We start from the raw sequence: 18,941 nt of genomic DNA on the forward strand, positions 1-18,941 counted from the left end.
GTAGTGTGACATGAACCCAAGATCCTGGTTGAGGCCATCCTCATGTGTGTGAAACTTGGCTATCAGTTTCTGCTCGGCGATTCTGCGTTCTGTGATTCAATCACCAGGCAGGAGTGCTCCCTTCCTGTCGGGGAACACTTCAGCAGTCGAGGGCATTCAGCCTCCCATCTTCGGGTAAGCGGCCTTCAAGACACATGACAACGCAGCATCATCGAACAGAAACTGTTTGCCAAGTTCCGCACACATGAGGACGGCCTCAACCAGGATCTTGGGTTCATGTCACACTATCTGTAACCCCCACGACTTGCCTGGGCTTGCAAAATCTCACTAACTGTCCTGGCTGGAGACAATACACATCTCTATAACCTGTGCTTAACCCTCTCTCCACTCACATTGTCTGTACCTCTTAAGGATTTGATTACCTGTTAAGACTCGCATTCCAACCATTATTTTGCAATTGAGTTGGTGTCAATGTACGCCCTGTTTGTGAACACACTCACCTGATGAAGGAGCAGCGCTCCGAAAGCTCGTGTTTCTAAATAAACCTGTTGGACTTTAACCTGGTGTTGTGAGACGTCATACTGTGCCCACCCCATGTCCAACGCCGGCAACTCCACATCAATCATAGGAAGGTTGAAGGAAAGGCTTCAACGGGCGGACAGGCCGCATCTGGGCGGGGCCACGCTTAGCTTACGCGATCACGTCTGCCGTTTACGCACAGCGCGATGACGTTCCGTGTTGTTGTTGGTCACTGGCTCCGTTCCGTGACATGGCGGCTCGGTGGAGCAGCGAGAATGTGGTGGTGGAGGTTAGGGACTCGCAGGTAACTTCCACGCCCAGCAGTCGTGGCGGTGTACGGGGCTCAGAGATCGCTTTTGGAGGACGAACGCCAGTCGAGCGCGGGCAGGGGCGAGGGCTGCCCGAGGATTAGCCTCAGGCCGGGCCCCAGGCAAGGAGAGCGCGCATGCGCGGGGCCAGCACTCACTCCTGAAAGACCCAATCCTCTTATTGTGGCTCAGTTAATTTAAACTGCTCAGCAAACTGCACTTCCGCTTTTGGGCAAGATTTGAAACTTGGCTGATTGAAGCTATTCTTGTGCATGGTCTGGTGATATACTGCGGAAAGTGCTGATTTAGGCATCATTTTGCTGTTTTTTTAAAAACCGCAAACAGTAACATTAGGCAACCACTGGTGCTAGTGTTTCCAAATTGACCCAGTGCCCAGGAGACGAGCTGGGATAAAAGAGTAATACTGCGGATGCTGGCATTCTGAAATAAACACTCAAATTCAGGCCTGGCATCACTTGAGAGGAGAGGAATAGTTAATGTTTCAAGTCCAACATGAATGACTCTTTGGGACTGACTGAAGAGCTGACTTTTATTCATTTTATTTATTAGTGTCACAAGTAGGTTTACGTTAACACTGCAATGAAATTACTGTGAAAATCCCCTAGTTGCTGCACTCTAGCGCCTGTTTGAGTACACTGAGGGAGAATTTAGCAGAGCCAATGCACCTAATCACATGTTTCGGATTCTGGGAGGACATTTGAGCACCCGGAGGTAACCCGGGGAGGGTTACAATGGGGAGAACATGCAAGCACCACACAGACAGTGACCCAAGCTGGGAATTGAACCTGGGTCCCTGGCGCTGTGCGGCAGCAGTGCTAGCCACTGTGCCACCGTGCTGCCCTTAATGGCTTCTTAATGTGTACTCTCTGAGAAAATGCTGTGGAGTTCAGAAGTTGTTTAAGGAGGGGGTCTGAATATGGAAATACAATAAATTATGTACATAAACACAAAGCTAAATAAATAGATTGATGAGCTGCGGGTGCTGAATGCAGAAGAGTAACAGCACAAAGGAGGCCATTTATCTTATTGTGTCTGTGGCAACAACTGCACCCTCAACATTTTTCTGTAGCCCTGTATTTTCTTCCCTCTTCAGATAATTGTCCGATTCTATTTTGAAAGCCACAATTGTATCTGCCTCCACCACATTTGCAGACTGTGCATTCCAGATCCGAACTACTCACTGCATAAGTTCATTTCTCCTGTCACCTTGGTTCTTATGCCATTCACCTTAAATTGTGTCCACCAGTTCTTGACCCTTCTGCCAATGGGAATAATTTATCTCTTCTACTCTGTCCAGAACTTCCTGATTTTTAAAACCTCAATCAAAACTTGTATAATTTTTATTTTGAAGAAACCCCTAATTCTCTATTCTATCCATGTAACTGAAATTTCTCAATACTGCATACATGCTTGTTTAAAAAAATTGCACACTCTCGAGTGCCTTTGCATCCTTTCCAAAGTGTGGTGCCCAGAATGACAGAACCTATTTAGAGTTGAGATTCCATAAAGAAACCATTACTGAATTGAGTGTACGCGATGGACCACCAACTAGTGGGAAAGATTTAGAAGAGCACATTTGAAGGCAAATTATGTGGAAAGACTGTAGAGTAGTATAATACTTTAATTATCCTAATATAGATGAGGATGGTAATAGTGTAAAGGGCAGAAAGAGAGATGAACTTCTGGAGTGCTTCAGGAGAATTTTCTTGATCAATGTGTTTCTAATTTAATTATTAAAGAGTGTAAAGGCAGGTTGAGAAAGGCATGCCCTGGATTTGAGGCAGAGAATACAAAAGCAAAGAAGTTATGATGAACCTTTGTGATCCACTAGCTCGGCCTCAACTGGAGTATTGGATTCAATTCTGGGCACCATGCTTTGGGAAGGATGTGAAGACTTTAAGGAGGGTGCATAAAAACATTAAGAGAAAGATTCTAGGAATGAGGGATTTTAGTTGCGTGGATAGTTTGGGGAAACTGGAATTGTTCTCCTGGAGAATAGAGGGTTGAGAGGTGATTTGAGAGATGCACTCAAATCATGAGGGGTCCATTCAAAGTGGACTGAGATGAACTGTTCCCATTGAAGGAAGGATCATGAACCAGAGGACACTGATTTAAAAGCAAGAAAGACGTGCATTTATATACTACTTTTAATGATCACGTCATGTCTTAAAGCACTTTAGAGCCAGTGGTGTACTTTTTAAAGAAAAGCCAATAGCGACATGAGGAGTGGTTAGGATCTGGAACACACTGCTTGAATTGTGTGATGGAGACAGATTCAATCTTAACTTTCAAAACGGAATTGACTAAACACCTTGATGGAGCAAATTTGTAGTGGTGTGTGGAATGGGCAGGGAGAAGGGCTGAAAGTCTGCCTTGTGTGCTGTAACCATTCTATGTTTGCCTTGCCAGTAATGATCTCATATTTTATTTGATCATAATTATGTACTCCATTAACAATCCAGAGGGTTTTATATATATTTATAGTGATAAATGCAGAGGAGTGGATATTCAAATCAAGATGTGTAGATAAATTTTCTATTTGGGCAGAAAAAGCTCCATTTTTTGGCCCCCTCTTGAAAACTTTATAACCACTTATTGGTACCTTTTCTAGGTGGCCACTATTATTGTGTGAATCCTGGTGGGTCATTCAATGTTTGGGGTGCAGGAATTGGCACCACAGCTGAGTATTATTCTGGCATTAACCAATATCCCACGCAGTGTTCCTGAGTAGAATCCTTGTCGCATTTTCCCTTCTTAGTCCAAGTGATTCCCAAGGCCAGTTCCAACCCTGCACTGGAGTGGACTGGTTGCTACCAATAAACTTTGTATAGAATTGGAATTTAGTCTGGGATATTCCTAATTATCATCGAATCCCTACAGTGCAGAAGGAGGCCTATCAAGTCTGCACTGACTCTCCGACAGAGCATCTTACCCAGGCCCACCTGCGCTCTATCTGTAACCCCACGCATTTATCCAGCTAACACCCCTAACCTACATATCTTTGGACACCAAGGGGCAATTTAGCATGGCCAATCCACCTAACCTGCACTGGACTGTGGGAGGAAACCAGAGCATCTGGAGGAACCCCATGCTGACACGGGGAGAACGTGCAGACTCCACGTAGTCGCCCAACTTATTCTATAATGGGTAGGAGGTGTTGCACACGTCTCAATTAATAGACTGGGCTAGATTTTGGTTTCACGCAGTGGCAGAGGGGTTAGCACTGCTGCCTCACAGCACCAGGGAACTGGGTTCACTTACGGCCTTGGGTGATTGTGTGGAGTTTGCATATTCTCCCCATGTCTGTGTTTGTTTACTCCAGTGCTCCGGTTTCCTCCCACAGTCCAAATATGTGCAGGTCAGATGGTTTAGCCATAGTAAATTGCCCCTTAGTGTCAGGGGGACTAGCAAGGTAAATATGTGGGGTTATGGGGATAGGGCCTGGTGGGATTGTTGTGGGTGTCGGCTCAATGGGCTGAATGACCTCCTTCTGTACTGTAGGGATTCAATGATGATTCTACATCTGGCCAATACCAAAGTTTGAAAAAAAAAGCTATGCTAAGGGATGAAAAATTCCTGAGACTTTGGAAATTCACCATTTTACATTTGTCTCAGAGCTTCACCTCATCAAATGAGGCAGAACGATTGAAAGTCTTTTTGAAATTGAAAGTGTCAATCACAGTGGGAAAATAATGTACGTACAGAATTGTGATTGGAGGAGTAGCAAGTGTGGGACAGTCAAGAATCTGTGAGGAGCTGCTTTTCCAATCGCAAATGAGCCCCAGCTCATCCAACCACAGGTTCCTTCTCCGCTGCTTTTCCAGAGACAGAATCTGTGATTGGAGATGAGGAGCAGTTATTCTGGCTGAATCGTTGGCACCATGCAAGAAACGTTTGGCTGCGCCGTCACCAATCACTCCCACCAACTGCTGGGTGATGAGTCCAACCCATTTCACATCTTCAGGGAGGCTGAAGAGAAAAAGCAGAATAAAAGGAGGTGGAATGGGTCCACCAGCAGCTTTTCTGCCTTTGCCTCCAATGTGGCCAAAGGGGGAGAGTGTGTGAGAGAGCCTGGAAAATTCTTGTCAGTAATGAAGCTGGGAGCAGGCCTAAAGGGGGCTGCCTGGACCGTGAATGTTTTCGCGGGCAGCAGCCAGCAGAGTGAAGGTCCGTCCCCCAGACGTGCAACTGCAGTATTGGACAGGGGAGGGCTTTATCAAAATCTCTGTTAATGTTTAACATACCACCAGGAGTTCTGAGTGTGCTCACCTTCCCCCTGCAAGTCCCATGCTGTGGAGAGCAGCAGGCTGGCTGGTAAATTGAACTTTATTCTGTTCCCAGAGGTGTCTTGGTCATATCATGAGGTGTGCAAATGTGGCTCACAGTTTAATTTTTACAGAAAAGGAACCAATGTCAACACACTGTTTGTAAGGTGCAGCATTCAGCAATAGTCTGCAGGATGGGTGGCTTTACCGCGCCGGCTGTTGCTTTCAATGTGCTGGGCTTTCTCTGTTCGAAGGATCATCCAGACTTGAAACGTTGGCTCTACTCTACTCTCCGCAGATGCTGTCAGACCTGCTGAGATTTTTCAGCATTTTTCTGATTGTGTGTGTGCCATTATCTGCCTGTGTAGTCTGCTCCATACGTTCACCACATTCTGTTTAGAGCTAAATCTGTGTTCCCGTCCTTGTTCTGACCTTGTCTGCTAGTTGCCAACTGTCTTGAGGGCTGTTGCCAAAACAGTGGTTTGGAGAGACTGGGAGGAAGAGTAAAGCAGAAACTGGGAATTTTGAAAAGATTGTGGATGGGAACCTGGTTATCAGGTGCAGGATATTGCTTTAGATGGCGCATATCCCACTCCTGCTGTGTAAGGCACAAAAGCCATCTACCTCCTTACCTCGAGATCAAAAATGGACCTTCTCCATCAGGATGTGACGTACAAATCTCCAGGCAATAACAGTGGGTTAAATTCTTTAAATGGCGGATTCAATTTGATAAGATAAGGCATCTTATGAAATGTCAAGACAGTTGGGTAAAATGGTTTTGGCTTCAAGCACTGTGCTGAACTCGTACAAAGTAATTTATAAATACAGGAGGTTATGCGGCACATTAGGTAGCATCCTTGTCTCTAAGTCAGAAGCGCTGGGTTTGTTACCCAGCCCAGTACTTGATTGCCACATAAGGTGCATTCATAATGTGACCAAACAGGATGATCATCAACCTGCAAATCCTTCCAACACACTCCAATGGCAGTCGGTAAGAGCAGGAGAAATTCCTGGTCAGTCATGAGATGAAAAGAAAGTTGGAGCCTCGACCATCATTATCTATAGCTCCAGACTACAGCATGCATGTAAAAACCACATTGCCATGGCAATTCAGACTTCTTGAGTGATCTGTAGCGCACGTACACCACAGATTCAGATGAATGTTAACAAAATTCTGTAAGTGCACAAAGGATAAAAGGATCACTTGTGCTTGATTGAAATTTCTTATGGAGATATGATTGGCAGTGATATACTTTTTTAAAAAGTACATTATTCTTATTCAAGGATTAGAATTGAATAAGTATCTGGAGAAAAAAAAAAGCAGGGATATGGGGAAAGAGTAAGAGAGAGAAACTAATTGAAGACCTGGTGCAGATTTGATGGGCCAGATGATTGCCGTCTATGCTGAAATATTCTATGACTCTATCAGGACAGTTTGCTCAGGAATATGATGTAGTTTCATACATTGCTGTGTTTAGCTTGCTCCCTCAATGCTTTTATTGGGGGGTTGCAAACAATTGATTGTACATTACCATCGTTAACCATCCACACACCCACTAAATTAAATCAAAGCAGCACAATGTTGGCCAATGACTTTTAACTCGAACATGAATCAGTTACTGTGCAGGATCACAGATATCAATTAATTTAAAATCAGGTCTGGGTGAAAAGTGGTTATCCAATTTGCCTAAGTATAATGTTTTAAATTAATTTGTGTGACGAGTGATCTTGGCCAGCATCTAGCATATAAAGGGTATCCTGAGTGTTAAGATGGGCCTTGGTCATTCCTTCCAAAACTCATGGATGTATCTGCGATTGATAGATTGGCAAGGGCAAGTCAAGTAGGCTCTTCCCTTACTGCATACCGCAGGCCCTGTCTGGCAGTTATGTCCTTCAGGATATTGCAAATGAGAGTTCCAACCATGTTTAAAGAGTTGGGATATGAGAGCAATTCTTGGATGTGGTCTGGATAAGAAAGTAGACCTGAATCCATGACAAAAGTGTTGACTCGGAATCATGCCCCCCTCAATCCCTTCCTCAAGTGGTTGCTTATTGGTTATAATGCACAATTAATTGTAACCATTGCACAAACCTTTCAGGATGACAGTGACAGACTTAGTACAGAACCACATGGATGGTTTTAAAGCTATTGTATGTGGTCCATATTTTTTGTACTGCCGTAGGTTATCTAAGTTGCTTTTTGCTAGACCAACTAGTTGAGGTCCTGTTGGGACTGTGTGATGTGAGAATCTGCAAGATGAAACAATTTTGACACTCAGTTGATCAATTGCTTCCATGTTTATGTTGTTCAGTGAATTGTTTTGATGCACTTTTGTTTAAAATGTTAATTTGTGATTTACTTATTTCTAGGCAACTGCGATGTCTGTGAACTGCCATGGCCAGCTTGCAGTGCTCTCTGGGTAAGCAGCTGTTCTGGGATGGGCAGTAACTGAGTGTAAACCAGGTGTTGGTTTTCATCCATTAATATATCCTCAGTTTTGTTGCCTACTAGCCTAATTACTGTGATGTGGGAATATAAAGAAGTACAGGACGCTGCATCATTTTTTGTAGTTTACATGCCTCTTAATGTTCCTGTTACAATTAATAGTCATAATGGACCCAAATGTTCAGTCTTATGCATATTAGAAAATGGGGATGAAGGCTCTATTTAGACAGTACCTACCCACTGAACACTGAAAAAGTGCTAGTTTTGTGTACTTTCTGCCTTTGCTTCAGGTAATATACTCTGATTAATTAACTTTATGAAGCTACAAAGCTATTTGACACTGAAGGATTGCTGACCATTGAACGGCAAATCAATACTACGAGAAAAGTAAATTGATAATGGCGTGTCTCCTTTCAGGAGAAAATCAGTACCATCGCTGGTGTTTTGCAGTCCTTTAGCTGTTTCAGTTTATGCATGAAAATTGCCAGATAGAGATGACTGGAGAAGTTGTTTCCTAGCCTGCGTCCCTCTGGCATGGTATCCAGCACATTATTTTGGAATTGTTGACTGATGTACCCACGAGTAGCATCGTTGCATTGTGTGGGGAAGAACTATTGCAGTCTCTCAATCTATGTGGGCATGGGGAATGGCGTAGATTTTTAAGGATTTATTATTAGTACTCTAAGGATGGGAATGGTCCTTGTACACTGAAGGTACCCACTGCATCCATCCACTTTTATTCAAACCTCTAAGTACCCCTATTATATCAGTGTTGTTTTCTCATTCCTCATGCCCCATCTGAATGTGATTAAAAATTGTAGACCAAATTGTTTTGAATTTTGAATCATTGTGTGCTCTGGATCTGTACTGAATAAGAATTTCTCAAATTCGTTTCACCCAGTTGTGATCAGATGGGCAACCACAGAAGTCCTTGCTGACATTGCCACTCTGATGCAGCCACTTGAAGCTGAGTGAGCTCCTTTTCCATTTCTGCCTCTATCTGTTGGGAACTGCTCGAATCTATTGGGTGCTTCTGCAGAACAATGTGCAAGGAAATCGGGAGCACTGGGCCATGTTCCATAAATTCTCAGTGAAGATAGGAGAGGAGCTGGAAAGATTCAATATTTTCTATTTAAATTTCCAGCAAGAATGGGAACTTGCTTGCTGTATTTTCAGTCACTCTACTTGATTTTTAATGAGCATAACTGCACACAATAGGAACAATTTTTCATTACGGTTTGGCGGGGGTGTGTAGAGATGGCAAAAGTTTCCTTTTTATGGATGCAGCAGTATTGGTTTGTCACTGCAAATGTTTATTTCTTCACAGGCGCCGTTTCTTGTATGTTATAAATTTAGATGCTCCCTCAGAAGTACCAAGAAAGATTGCAAGACAGAGCAAATGGGACATTGGAGCGGTGCAATGGAACCCACATGAGACCTCCTCCCACTATTTTGCAGCTTCAGTAAGTATTAAATTAGGTTTAACTCATTAGGGATCCTGGCATATGAGAATAAAGATAAAAGTATCACAAACTTCCTTCATCTTTATTACTGAGATGAAAAGGAAAAACTGTAAGGATCGGAAGTCTCAAATACGAAAAATTGGAAATGCACAGCTGGTTGATTAGATTCTGAGAGAGACAACTTAGTGTCTTTGGCAACATATTAGATAATGTAGAAGATAGACTTCATGATGCCAGGCAGGATGGTGAAATGGGCAGAAGTGTGGTAAATGGAGTTCAATGGGGAGAAATCGGAAATGATGCATTTTGGGAGGGCTAGTATAGAAAAACAATATACTCTCAATAGCATGATTTTGATAAAGGTAGATAAACAAGGAAGCCTTTGTCTTAAAGGTGGCAGCACAAATGATAAGGTGGTTTAAAGGATCTCTCAAGGTTACATGGGTTTATAAAATGAGGGCTGGAATATAGAATTAAATAGATCATGTAAGAAATTTATGAATAAAAGTTTAGGCTTCCCCTGGAATACTGTGGACTCTTTTGGGCTTCAGAAAACATGTAAAAGCATTGGAAATGTTTCAGAGGAGTTTTACCAGGGTTGAGGGAATTCCGTTATGAGGAGAGGTTAGAAAACTTAGGGCTGTATTCCTTTGAATAGACAAGGTTAAGAATTGACCCTCATAGAATTTTTAAGAAAAAACTGTTCCTTCTGGTGAGTGGATCAATACTAGACAACGTTGGCAAAAGATGAAGAGGGGAGAGGAGGAAAAATCTTTTCATTGAGCTGTTGGGATCTAGGATGTTCTATCTGGAATGGTGATTTTAAAAGGGAATTACACAGGTGCTTGAAGTTAGGAAATTGGAAAAATTAAAGAGGAAAAATGGGTAGGGGTTGGTGGTGATGGAGCTAAGCATTACAAAAAGCATTGCACTTCTTCCAAAGAGCCAGCCTGAACTAAATATTTCTATGATTCTTTTTAGGTTGTGATTCTTAAGTGAATTCAGGCAGTAAATCACTAGAATTTGTAAAGTAAGACAATTTATTACAGTGTCTACTGTAAACCTCAGGAACAGAGAGAGAATAAAATATATTTAAAAAGAAAAGACAATTGGTGTCTTGATAGGTTCGCAAACAGTGGTCTTACAGAGTTGTTGGAGGTCCAGGTAAAGATACAATGTCTGGTAATAATGCAGTATGCTCGATTGATGTGCTTACTTCAGGACTTTAGTCTGTGTCTCTTAGTGTGAGGGTGCGATGCTTTTGCTTCAGCATGACTTGAGGTGTTTGTTCAGATCTGCTGTACAATAGTCCCAACATTGTTGTGATCATGTGTCCACTTGTCTTGTTCATTTCAGCCACATGAGAGTAACAGCATATATGTCCTTCTATTATCAGCAGTTCTAATGTCCCATTCTGACACCAATATTGTGCCTTTTGGTGTCAGTGCACCTACTAGAGTTTGTAAATAAAATGCACACACAAGTAGGATTGTTCAAACCCACTTGGAGTTTTCAGATTAAACATTAATATCTCACAAGCATAAAACTGTGGCCCTGATAGTTCTGGGGATGGTAGAATGGAGATCTAATCCTGACTCAGCTTGCTGAGGTAGTGAACTGATGAAGTTTCTGTTTTGTAGTTAATGTGTGGTGATATCTGGATATATATTTCAGTGTAACCAACGAGTGGATCTCTACAAGTGGCATGATGGAAATGGCGAGATCCACACCTCACTGCAGGGTCATACTCGTGTTATAAGGTATTTTGTTTAGAATTACATCTTCTGCATAAGTAATGTGGATATATTACACTGACTCTTACAGCCTTACAGATTCTGTTAAATAAATAATTTTGATTTGAAGCAATTGTTTTCTCTTTAATTCTAGATTGAGTAATAAACAGTCACGTTGACACTCCTCTTCAGCGAAGGTTCGCCTAACTAATTCCTGGGATGGAGGGATTTTTCTTTGAGGAAAAACTAAATAGACTGGGCCTTTATTCTCTGGAGTTTAGAAGAATGAGAGGTGATCTCATTCAAACGTACAAACTTCTTGGGGCTTGTCAGGATAGTTGCAGGAAGGCTTTTTTCCTGGCTCGGATGTCTAGAAACAGGGGGGACAGTCTCAGAATAAAGGGCAAGCCATTTAGGACTGAGATGAGGACAGATTTCTTCACTCATGAATCTTTGGAATTCTCTGCCCCAGAGGGCTGTAGAAGTTCAGTCATTAAGTATGTTCAAGACTGAGATTGATAGATTTCTACATATTAAAAATATCAAGTTGATATGGGGATTGTGCAGGAAAATGGGGTTGAAGTAGAAAATCAGTCATGATCTCACTGAATGACAGAGTGGGCTCGAAGGACTGAATAATCTACTCAGTCTATTTTTTATTTCTATTCTTATTCCTGGAAAGAGAGGGATTGTTTCTGTTCTGTTGGTTCCAGTGACTCTTCCTGTTGGACCTTGTTTTCAATACTAAATGTCTGTAATCTCGAGCAGCTTCTGACAAGGAACTTGGACTTGCAGACTACTCTGAGAGCCTAAAACTGCTGTCCCTTTCAGTATTTACATTTGTTTAGGAAGGTGGAAATACCAGGGATGGGATGAAGAGCAGGATGTTGATTGATTAATTGTTTCCATCCTGGAATGCAAAATTAACCCTTAGCTTCTTTTCCCCTCTCCCTCATCCCATCCACCCTTAGCTCCAATGTTGTGGGCATAACTGGCAAAGCCATCTCTAATTGTTCTTGAACTGAAGGGTTTGGTAAGTAATTTCAGAGGGAAGTTAAGAGTCCACCATATTGCTGTGGATCTGGAATCACATGTAGACCAGGCCACACTGGTGAGGACATTAGTGAACTGGATGAAAATCAACTTTTTATGTACAATTAACTTTATATTTCAGATCTATTTATTGAATTTAAACTCTACCAACTCCAATAGTGGGATTTTAACCCAGGTTTCTGGAGCATTAGCCTGGCCTCTGGTTACTAGTCCAGTGATGTTACCACTATGCCAACATGCCCCCCCAGACTTTACTTTCCTAAGGTGTTTCTGGTCTCCTTACCGCATTCTATACTGCATCAGGTTGAGACCATCCAAAACTCTGCTCCAACTCTCACCAGATTCCATTGAAAGCTTTACTCCTGTTCTCACTGACCTACCCCAATGATTTGACTTCAGAATTCTCATCCTTGTTTACAAATTCCTCCATGGTCTCGCTCCTCCCACTCTCAATAATCTTTCTGATATCTGTGCTCCTTGATTTTCGGCCTCATGAGCGTTCCCAATTTCAATCACTTCACCATTAGTCACCTATCATCAGCTGCCTAGCCCTAAGCTCTGGAGTTCCCAACACCTCTCCAACTCTCGCCCTTGCTTTCCTTCTTTAAGGCACTCATTAAAACCTAATTGACCAAACTTTTAGTCATCTGCCCTAATATCTTGTGTGGCTCGGTCTCATATTTTGTCTTATAATATCGCCAGGATATTTTAATACTTTTTGGTTATTATATAAATTTGTCTGTATAGATAATCAAGAAAAAAGGGTTATTCTCTCAAAATAGGATATACGTAATCAAAATATGTGCAAAGCAAAGAATCATGAAATGTATGATTTTCTTGATGCTAGAAGTGATATTTGGTTGCGATGAATGTAATTCTGTTTGAATTCACTTCAATCTGTTCTAAGATACCCGCTTGCGAGCATGTATGGTTCCCTTGTTCTTTTACTGACATGTTCTCTGCACATAAATTCTTCAATTTCTTTTCTTCGTCTGCCCTTCTAGTGATTTGGAGTGGTCATGGTTTGAACCGGAGCTGCTTGTTACGAGCTCTGTTGACACTTACATCTACATTTGGGATATCAAGTAAGTCGAGGACTTTGGGAGTGGAGGTGGGTAAAAATTACAAACCTTTGCTGGTGTCGGAAAGAGGGCAATTATTTCTTTTATGCTGAATTATGAGCATATAAATTAGGGAAAGATGTTGTACAGAATTAGGTGCGAGACGTACTAGTAGTCCACCCACATGGCAGTAATTGCGATTAAGATTAATTCATTATATTTGAAGAGATTATCTGAACTACTCTGTTGTGGTAAATGTTGGAAGACTGGTGGAGGCACCTGATAATCTGCTCAGTGATGGATGCTGTTGTAACTATCACAATCCTGTTTAGTAGTGGGAATGAAGATGTTGAAATCCTTCTTGTTGGCAGGACGTGGATCAAATTCTCATCGTGTAAACATGCAGAAGGAAGCTATTTGACTTGTGCAGGATCTTTGAAGGAGTTTTCCAATTAGATCCCCACGCCTGCTCTTTCCCAGTAGGCTGCAAATTTTTCATGTTTTGGTCGTGGATGTTGCCTATCTTTTACCTTAGATTGGGGAGGTTTGCAAGATAATGCTAGGTTCACCTTCAGTGAAATTGATTCATTACTTGTCAACACCACCGACAGGTCATATTCCATTAGAGTTGAGATGGGATCACTTGTTTGATTTGATTTATTATTGTCACATGTATTAACATGCAGTGAAAAGTATTGTTTCTTGCGCGCTATACAGACAAAACATACCGTTCATAGAGAAGGAAACGAGAGAGTGCAGAATGTAGTGTCACAGTCATAGCTAGGGTGTAGAGAAAGATCAATGTAATAAAAGGTAAGTCCATTCAATGGACTTTCTGATGTATTGTTGATATATAGAGCTCCTTGCCTATGAGGCACATAGGCAGATGATAAAGAGCAGATTGAGCTATTCAGCTCAGCAGACAATATTAACTTGTTCATCAAGCCAGAGGCCTATGTCACATGATTCCCATGTGTATCCATCATTGGGAATGTGGCTGGATTTTGAAGATTGCTAAATGTCTCAGCCATTATGAGTGGGGCTTTTTGATGTAACACGCTATCAGTCATCACCTGGCAAGCATGAGTTATCAAAAGCAGATGGTCTTTGTATAGTTCTCTTTGAACTTGGGCTGGGTAGTCTACAGTTAGGTTGTTAGTGACTCCTCAGAGATAACAAGGTGCGAGTTTCTCTGAAACTGCAACATAGCTTCTTTTGTTCAGGGGCTACTGACAGACGGAGGTTTAGCCATTTTAAAGATTTTTTCAGTATTAAATGTTATGAAATAGCAATGAGGATATTTATATGTATTTTATGAAAGTATACAGGATGAGGTTTTAGTACCTCAAATTAACACGGAAAGAGGATTGGTTAGTTAACAGGAAGCAGAGGGTAGGGATAAATGGTGAATATTTGAGTAGTCAAGTTGTAACTAGTGGAATGTCACAGGGATCAGTGCTGGGGTCTCAACTATTTACCACTAATATTCGGCTTAACCAACCTTTACCACTGGGGAGCCATATTTCATTTTTTTCCTCACTCAAAGAGCCGATGATCAAATTTCAGTAGGATAGGATTCAGTAGGGATGCATGCAACATTAAACATGAATTTCAAAAATATTAGTGTCAAAGCAATAAATCTCAAAAAAAGAGTAATTAACAGAAGTATCCATTAAAATGTGCCAAGCAGCAGAGTTCGCCAATTAAACCTTTACTTTTGCCTTTTTGCATAAGAAGCAGAGTTAGAGAGACAAACTAGGCCCCAAGGTCACTAGGGAAGGGGTGAGGGCCAGGCCTTAGCTAAGGAGTTAGGTTCAACAAACAGTGACCTTGCATTCGCCTCTGGTGGTGCACATTTCATGCTGGCCTCGGCAGAATTCTTATGGAAGTAGGTTTTAGAAGCGGGTTGCCTTTCAGCCTGGGTTTTCCTCCTCTCCCGACCTGCTTTGTGGTTGGTTTTTGGGGAGGGGGGGGGTTTCTCGCTGTTGCACAGAAGCACACATGCACACACACATGTGCGCGCACTCAAGTTGATTAATAGGTGGTGGCCAGGTACACTTAGTGGGCCTACCTGACCTCCAGCCGGTCTCAGGCCTGGCCGCATCCAGGCAGGCTGTGCTCCCTGGCTGATCCGCTGACCCTGCCGACTCTCACAACTGTTCCGCCACATCCCTAACCTCCAGCCGCTCTGCACCTTTTCCAACCCCTTCTTGATTGCTGAGCACTTGTGCACTCTTTTGCCCACCTTCTGGCCCTCAGACGCTCCACAGACTTTCCAGAGCCCCTCTTGATTGCTGGACACTTGTTGTTTCCTGCTTCCCACCCTGCTTATTGCTCCGCTCCCGAGCCCTTGCACTCTGCTTTTCTTGGCCTTGCCACTCACTCTGCCATCTTGATCATATGCTCCTTCAGGGGCCAGTGCCTTTGCAGGTGGGCACGAGAGGTGCACTCTGTAAATAAAGGAGCCGCCAATCACCTTTGCAATACTCATTGTTCATCCACTCAGAATCTGATTCCCTGCTGAATTTACTGCTGATAGGCTCGCTGATGAGCTGATCATCTGCAAACACAGGAGAGAATCAGTCTCTGTTTGCACAAGCAGATCCTTGCAGATCTTTCATTAATTTATCCATAATTTGAAGCCTGAGTTCGTGGGGTGGGTATAGAGGATTTGGATCTCGGGTTGTGTCTCCTGGAGGTTGGACAAGCCTGATTTGAATAAATGGTTTGGATGAAGGAACTGAACATATGGTTGCTAAATTTGCTGCTGACACAATGATTGGTAGGCGAGTAAATTGTGAAAAGGACATAAGGAGTCAGTAAAGATAGGTTAAGCAAGTGTACAGTTTTGATTAGATTTATTATTGTCACATGTATTGGTATACAATGCAAAGTATTGTTTCTTGCGCACTATATAGACAAAGCATACCACACATAGAGAAGGAAAGGAGAGAGTGCAGATGTAGTGTTACAGTCATAGCTAGGGTGTAGAGAAAGATCAACTCCATTCAAAAGTCTGATAGCAGCAGGGAAGAAGCTGTTCTTAAGTCGGTGGTACGTGTCCTCAGACGGAGGAAGGTGGACGAGAGTATGTCTGGGGTGCGCGGGGTCCTTAGTTATGCTGGCTGTTTTGCCGAGGCAATGGGAAGTGTAGACGGGAGTCGATGGGTGGGAGGCTGGTTTGAGTGATGGACTGGGCTTCGTTCATGATCCTTTGTAGGTTCTTGTGGCCTTGGACAGAGCAGGAAACATACCAAGCTGTGATACAACCAGAAAGAATGCTTTCTATGGTGCATCTGTAAAGGTTGGTGAGAGTTGTAGCTGACATGCCAAATTTCCTTAGTCTTCTGAGAAAGTAGAGGAGTTGGTGGGCTTTCTTAACTATAGTGTTGGAATGGAGAGGCCAGGACAGGTTGTTGATGATCTGGACACCTAAAAACTTGAAGCTCTCGACAATTTTGACTTCGTCCCCATTGATGTAGACAGGAGCATGTCCTCCTCTACGCTTTGATAGTCTATGACTATCTCCTTCATTTTGTTGACATTGAGGGAGAGATACTGTTGCCAGATTCTCTGTCTCTTTCCTGTACTCCATCTCATCATTGTTTGAGATCTGACCCACTATGGTGGTGTCATCAACAAACTTGAAAATCAAGGTGGAGGGAATTTGGCCACACAGTCATAGGTGTATAAGGAGTATAGTAAGGGGTTGTGGACACAGCCTTGTGGGGCACCGGTGTTGAGGATGATCATGCAGGAGGTGTTGTTGCCTATCCTTGCTGATTGCGGTCTGTGGGTTAGGAAGTTCAGGATCCAGGTGCAGAGGGAGGAGCAGAGCCCCTGGCCACGGAGTTTGTCGATGAGTTTTGTAGGAATAATGGTATTGAAGGCTGAATATACATTAAGAAAGGATATAATTCCATGAGAAACAGTTCAGAGAAGGTTCACTTGACTGATCACTGGGATAATTGGGAAAAGTTGGACAGATTGGGCCTATATCCATTGAAGTTTAGAAGAATGAGAGGCGATCTTATTGAAACATATATGATCCTGAGGGGACTTCACAGGATGGATTCAAAGAGGATGTTTACCTTTGTGAGACCAGAACCAGGGACATAGTTTAAAAATAAAGGTCGCCCATTTAAGACCGAGATGAGGATAATTTCTCTGAGGGTTGTTAGTCTGTGGAATCCTTTTCCCAATGAACAATGAAGGCTGGACCATTGAATATTAAGGCCGAGTTAGATTATCAGTTGATAAGGGAGTCAAAAGCGTAAAAGAAAATGGGCAGTGTTGAGGCCACAATCTGATCAGCCATGATCTAACCAAATGCTGGAGTTGGCTTGAGGGGCTGAATGGCCTACTCCCGCCCGTAATTCCTATGGTCATATATAAGGTACTTTATAAATGTAGGTTCTTTTTGCAAGCAAGAAAATGCTGGAAGCATCACACCAATTGTGGAGATGGCTATTTTTGCTGAGTTTCAGCCCTTGGCTTTGTGACAGGGATTGGCCTACTTAAGATAGCGATAAAATTAAAGCAAAATATTACAGATGCTGGAAATCTGAAATCAAACAGAAAATGCTGAAAAAATAGGTCATGCAGCAACTGTGATGAGAGAAACAGTGTTTATGTTTCAATTCTCAGATGACTCTTCAAAACTGGGGAGAGATGGGAATGTTATAGGTTCTATGCTGTTGAGTAAGTGGGGAGGGGCAGGCGGAATGAAATAGAACTTCAGGGATAGGTTGAAAGTCAGCAGAGATTAAATGACAACGATGTGATGGAACCCAAGACAAAGGGAGTAGTGAAACCAAAAGAGAAAATGCTGGAAAATCTCAGCAGGTCTGGCAGCATCTGTAAGGATAGAAAAGAGCTGATGTTTCGAGTCCAGATGCCCCTTTGTCAAAGCTGGTCACCTGGACTCGAAACGTCAGCTCTTTTCTCTCCTTATAGATGCTGCCAGACTTGCTGAGATTTTACAGCATTTTCTCTTTTGCTTTCAGATTCCAGCATCCGCAGTAATTTGCTTTTATTACAAAGGGAGCAGTAATGATAGTATTAAAGACTAAAGCGGGTGTCAACAGCAGAATAAAGGTCAGTATCTTCTGAAAACAAAATAGCAGAAAGTGTCAATAATGGAAAAAAATGTCAGTGCTGTTTGAAAGCAAAAATTGAGAACAGGATACAGACTGGCACTTGGGGAGAGGCGGGTGTGAATCCAAATGGTGGACAGAGTTTATAGTTTGAAGTTGAACTCAATGTTAAAAGCTGTAAAGTGCTTCATTCGTAGATGAGGTGTGTTCTTCCACCTTGTATTGGTTGTCATTGGAACATTGTAGCAGGCCGATGACAGAAATATGAGAGGAAGATTGAGAATTGAAATGGCAAGCAACTGGAAGGTTGGGGTCATGCTTGCAGACTGACTGAAGGTGTTCCGTGAAGCGGTCACCCAGTCTGCATTTAGTCTCCCCAGTGTAGTTCCAGCAGAACCGCATTGTGAGCAGCAGCGAATACAGTAAACCAAATAGAAAGAAGTGCAAGTAAATCTCTACTTCACCTAGAAAGAGTGTTTAAGGCCTTGGATGGTGAGGAGGGAGGAAGACAGCAATATGATTACTTACGTATATAAAAGCCTGAAAGGGACTGCATCCACCTTAATCCATTTGACAGCTTGTGTTTTATACAAAGCCCAGTCCACATAACCACGTTTGTTCATCTGGAAAAACATTTCTGATTTTGTGACGCAAAAATACTTTGATAATGAGTTGGAACTGCATTAGCATGCATTTCTTGATGACTTTTCACAGCTTTCCGCATTGAAAGAGGCCTTCGGTGCATTATTGTGATATCCATCCAAAAGGTAATTGTTAATGAGAAATGAATTAGGCCACTGCTCGACGGATAAATTAGTCCCAGCTGGATAAGTAGTAGGAAGCATTCTATTGTTCAGTGTTGGGAAGCTGTGCAGTTTAATCAGGTTAAACTTGCTTAACACTACCCCAATGCAAACTTAGGGTTCCTAAGTCTTGACTTTGTTAACCTTTTAACAAGTTCTCTGTACATGAGTAT

At 42.5% G+C, this 18,941-nt stretch overlaps 1 protein-coding gene across 2 annotated transcripts in view; it reads left to right on the plus strand.

The window, feature by feature from the left end:
* The first annotated feature begins 721 nt into the window (after nt 1–721).
* Nucleotides 722–18,941, plus strand: part of wdr59 (WD repeat domain 59) — an 84,272-nt gene continuing 66,052 nt past the window's right edge. For both annotated transcript variants that reach the window (XM_078211078.1, XM_078211079.1), the window contains exons 1-5: nt 722–823; nt 7,484–7,533; nt 8,887–9,022; nt 10,697–10,782; nt 12,813–12,893. In XM_078211078.1, the coding sequence (XP_078067204.1) occupies nt 770–823; nt 7,484–7,533; nt 8,887–9,022; nt 10,697–10,782; nt 12,813–12,893 (407 nt within the window). In that variant the 5' untranslated portion in view covers nt 722–769. The remainder of the gene's footprint in view (nt 824–7,483; nt 7,534–8,886; nt 9,023–10,696; nt 10,783–12,812; nt 12,894–18,941) is intronic.

This window comes from Mustelus asterias, chromosome 4 (genome assembly GCF_964213995.1).
Source record: "Mustelus asterias chromosome 4, sMusAst1.hap1.1, whole genome shotgun sequence".
Taxonomy (NCBI): Eukaryota; Metazoa; Chordata; class Chondrichthyes; order Carcharhiniformes; family Triakidae; genus Mustelus; species Mustelus asterias.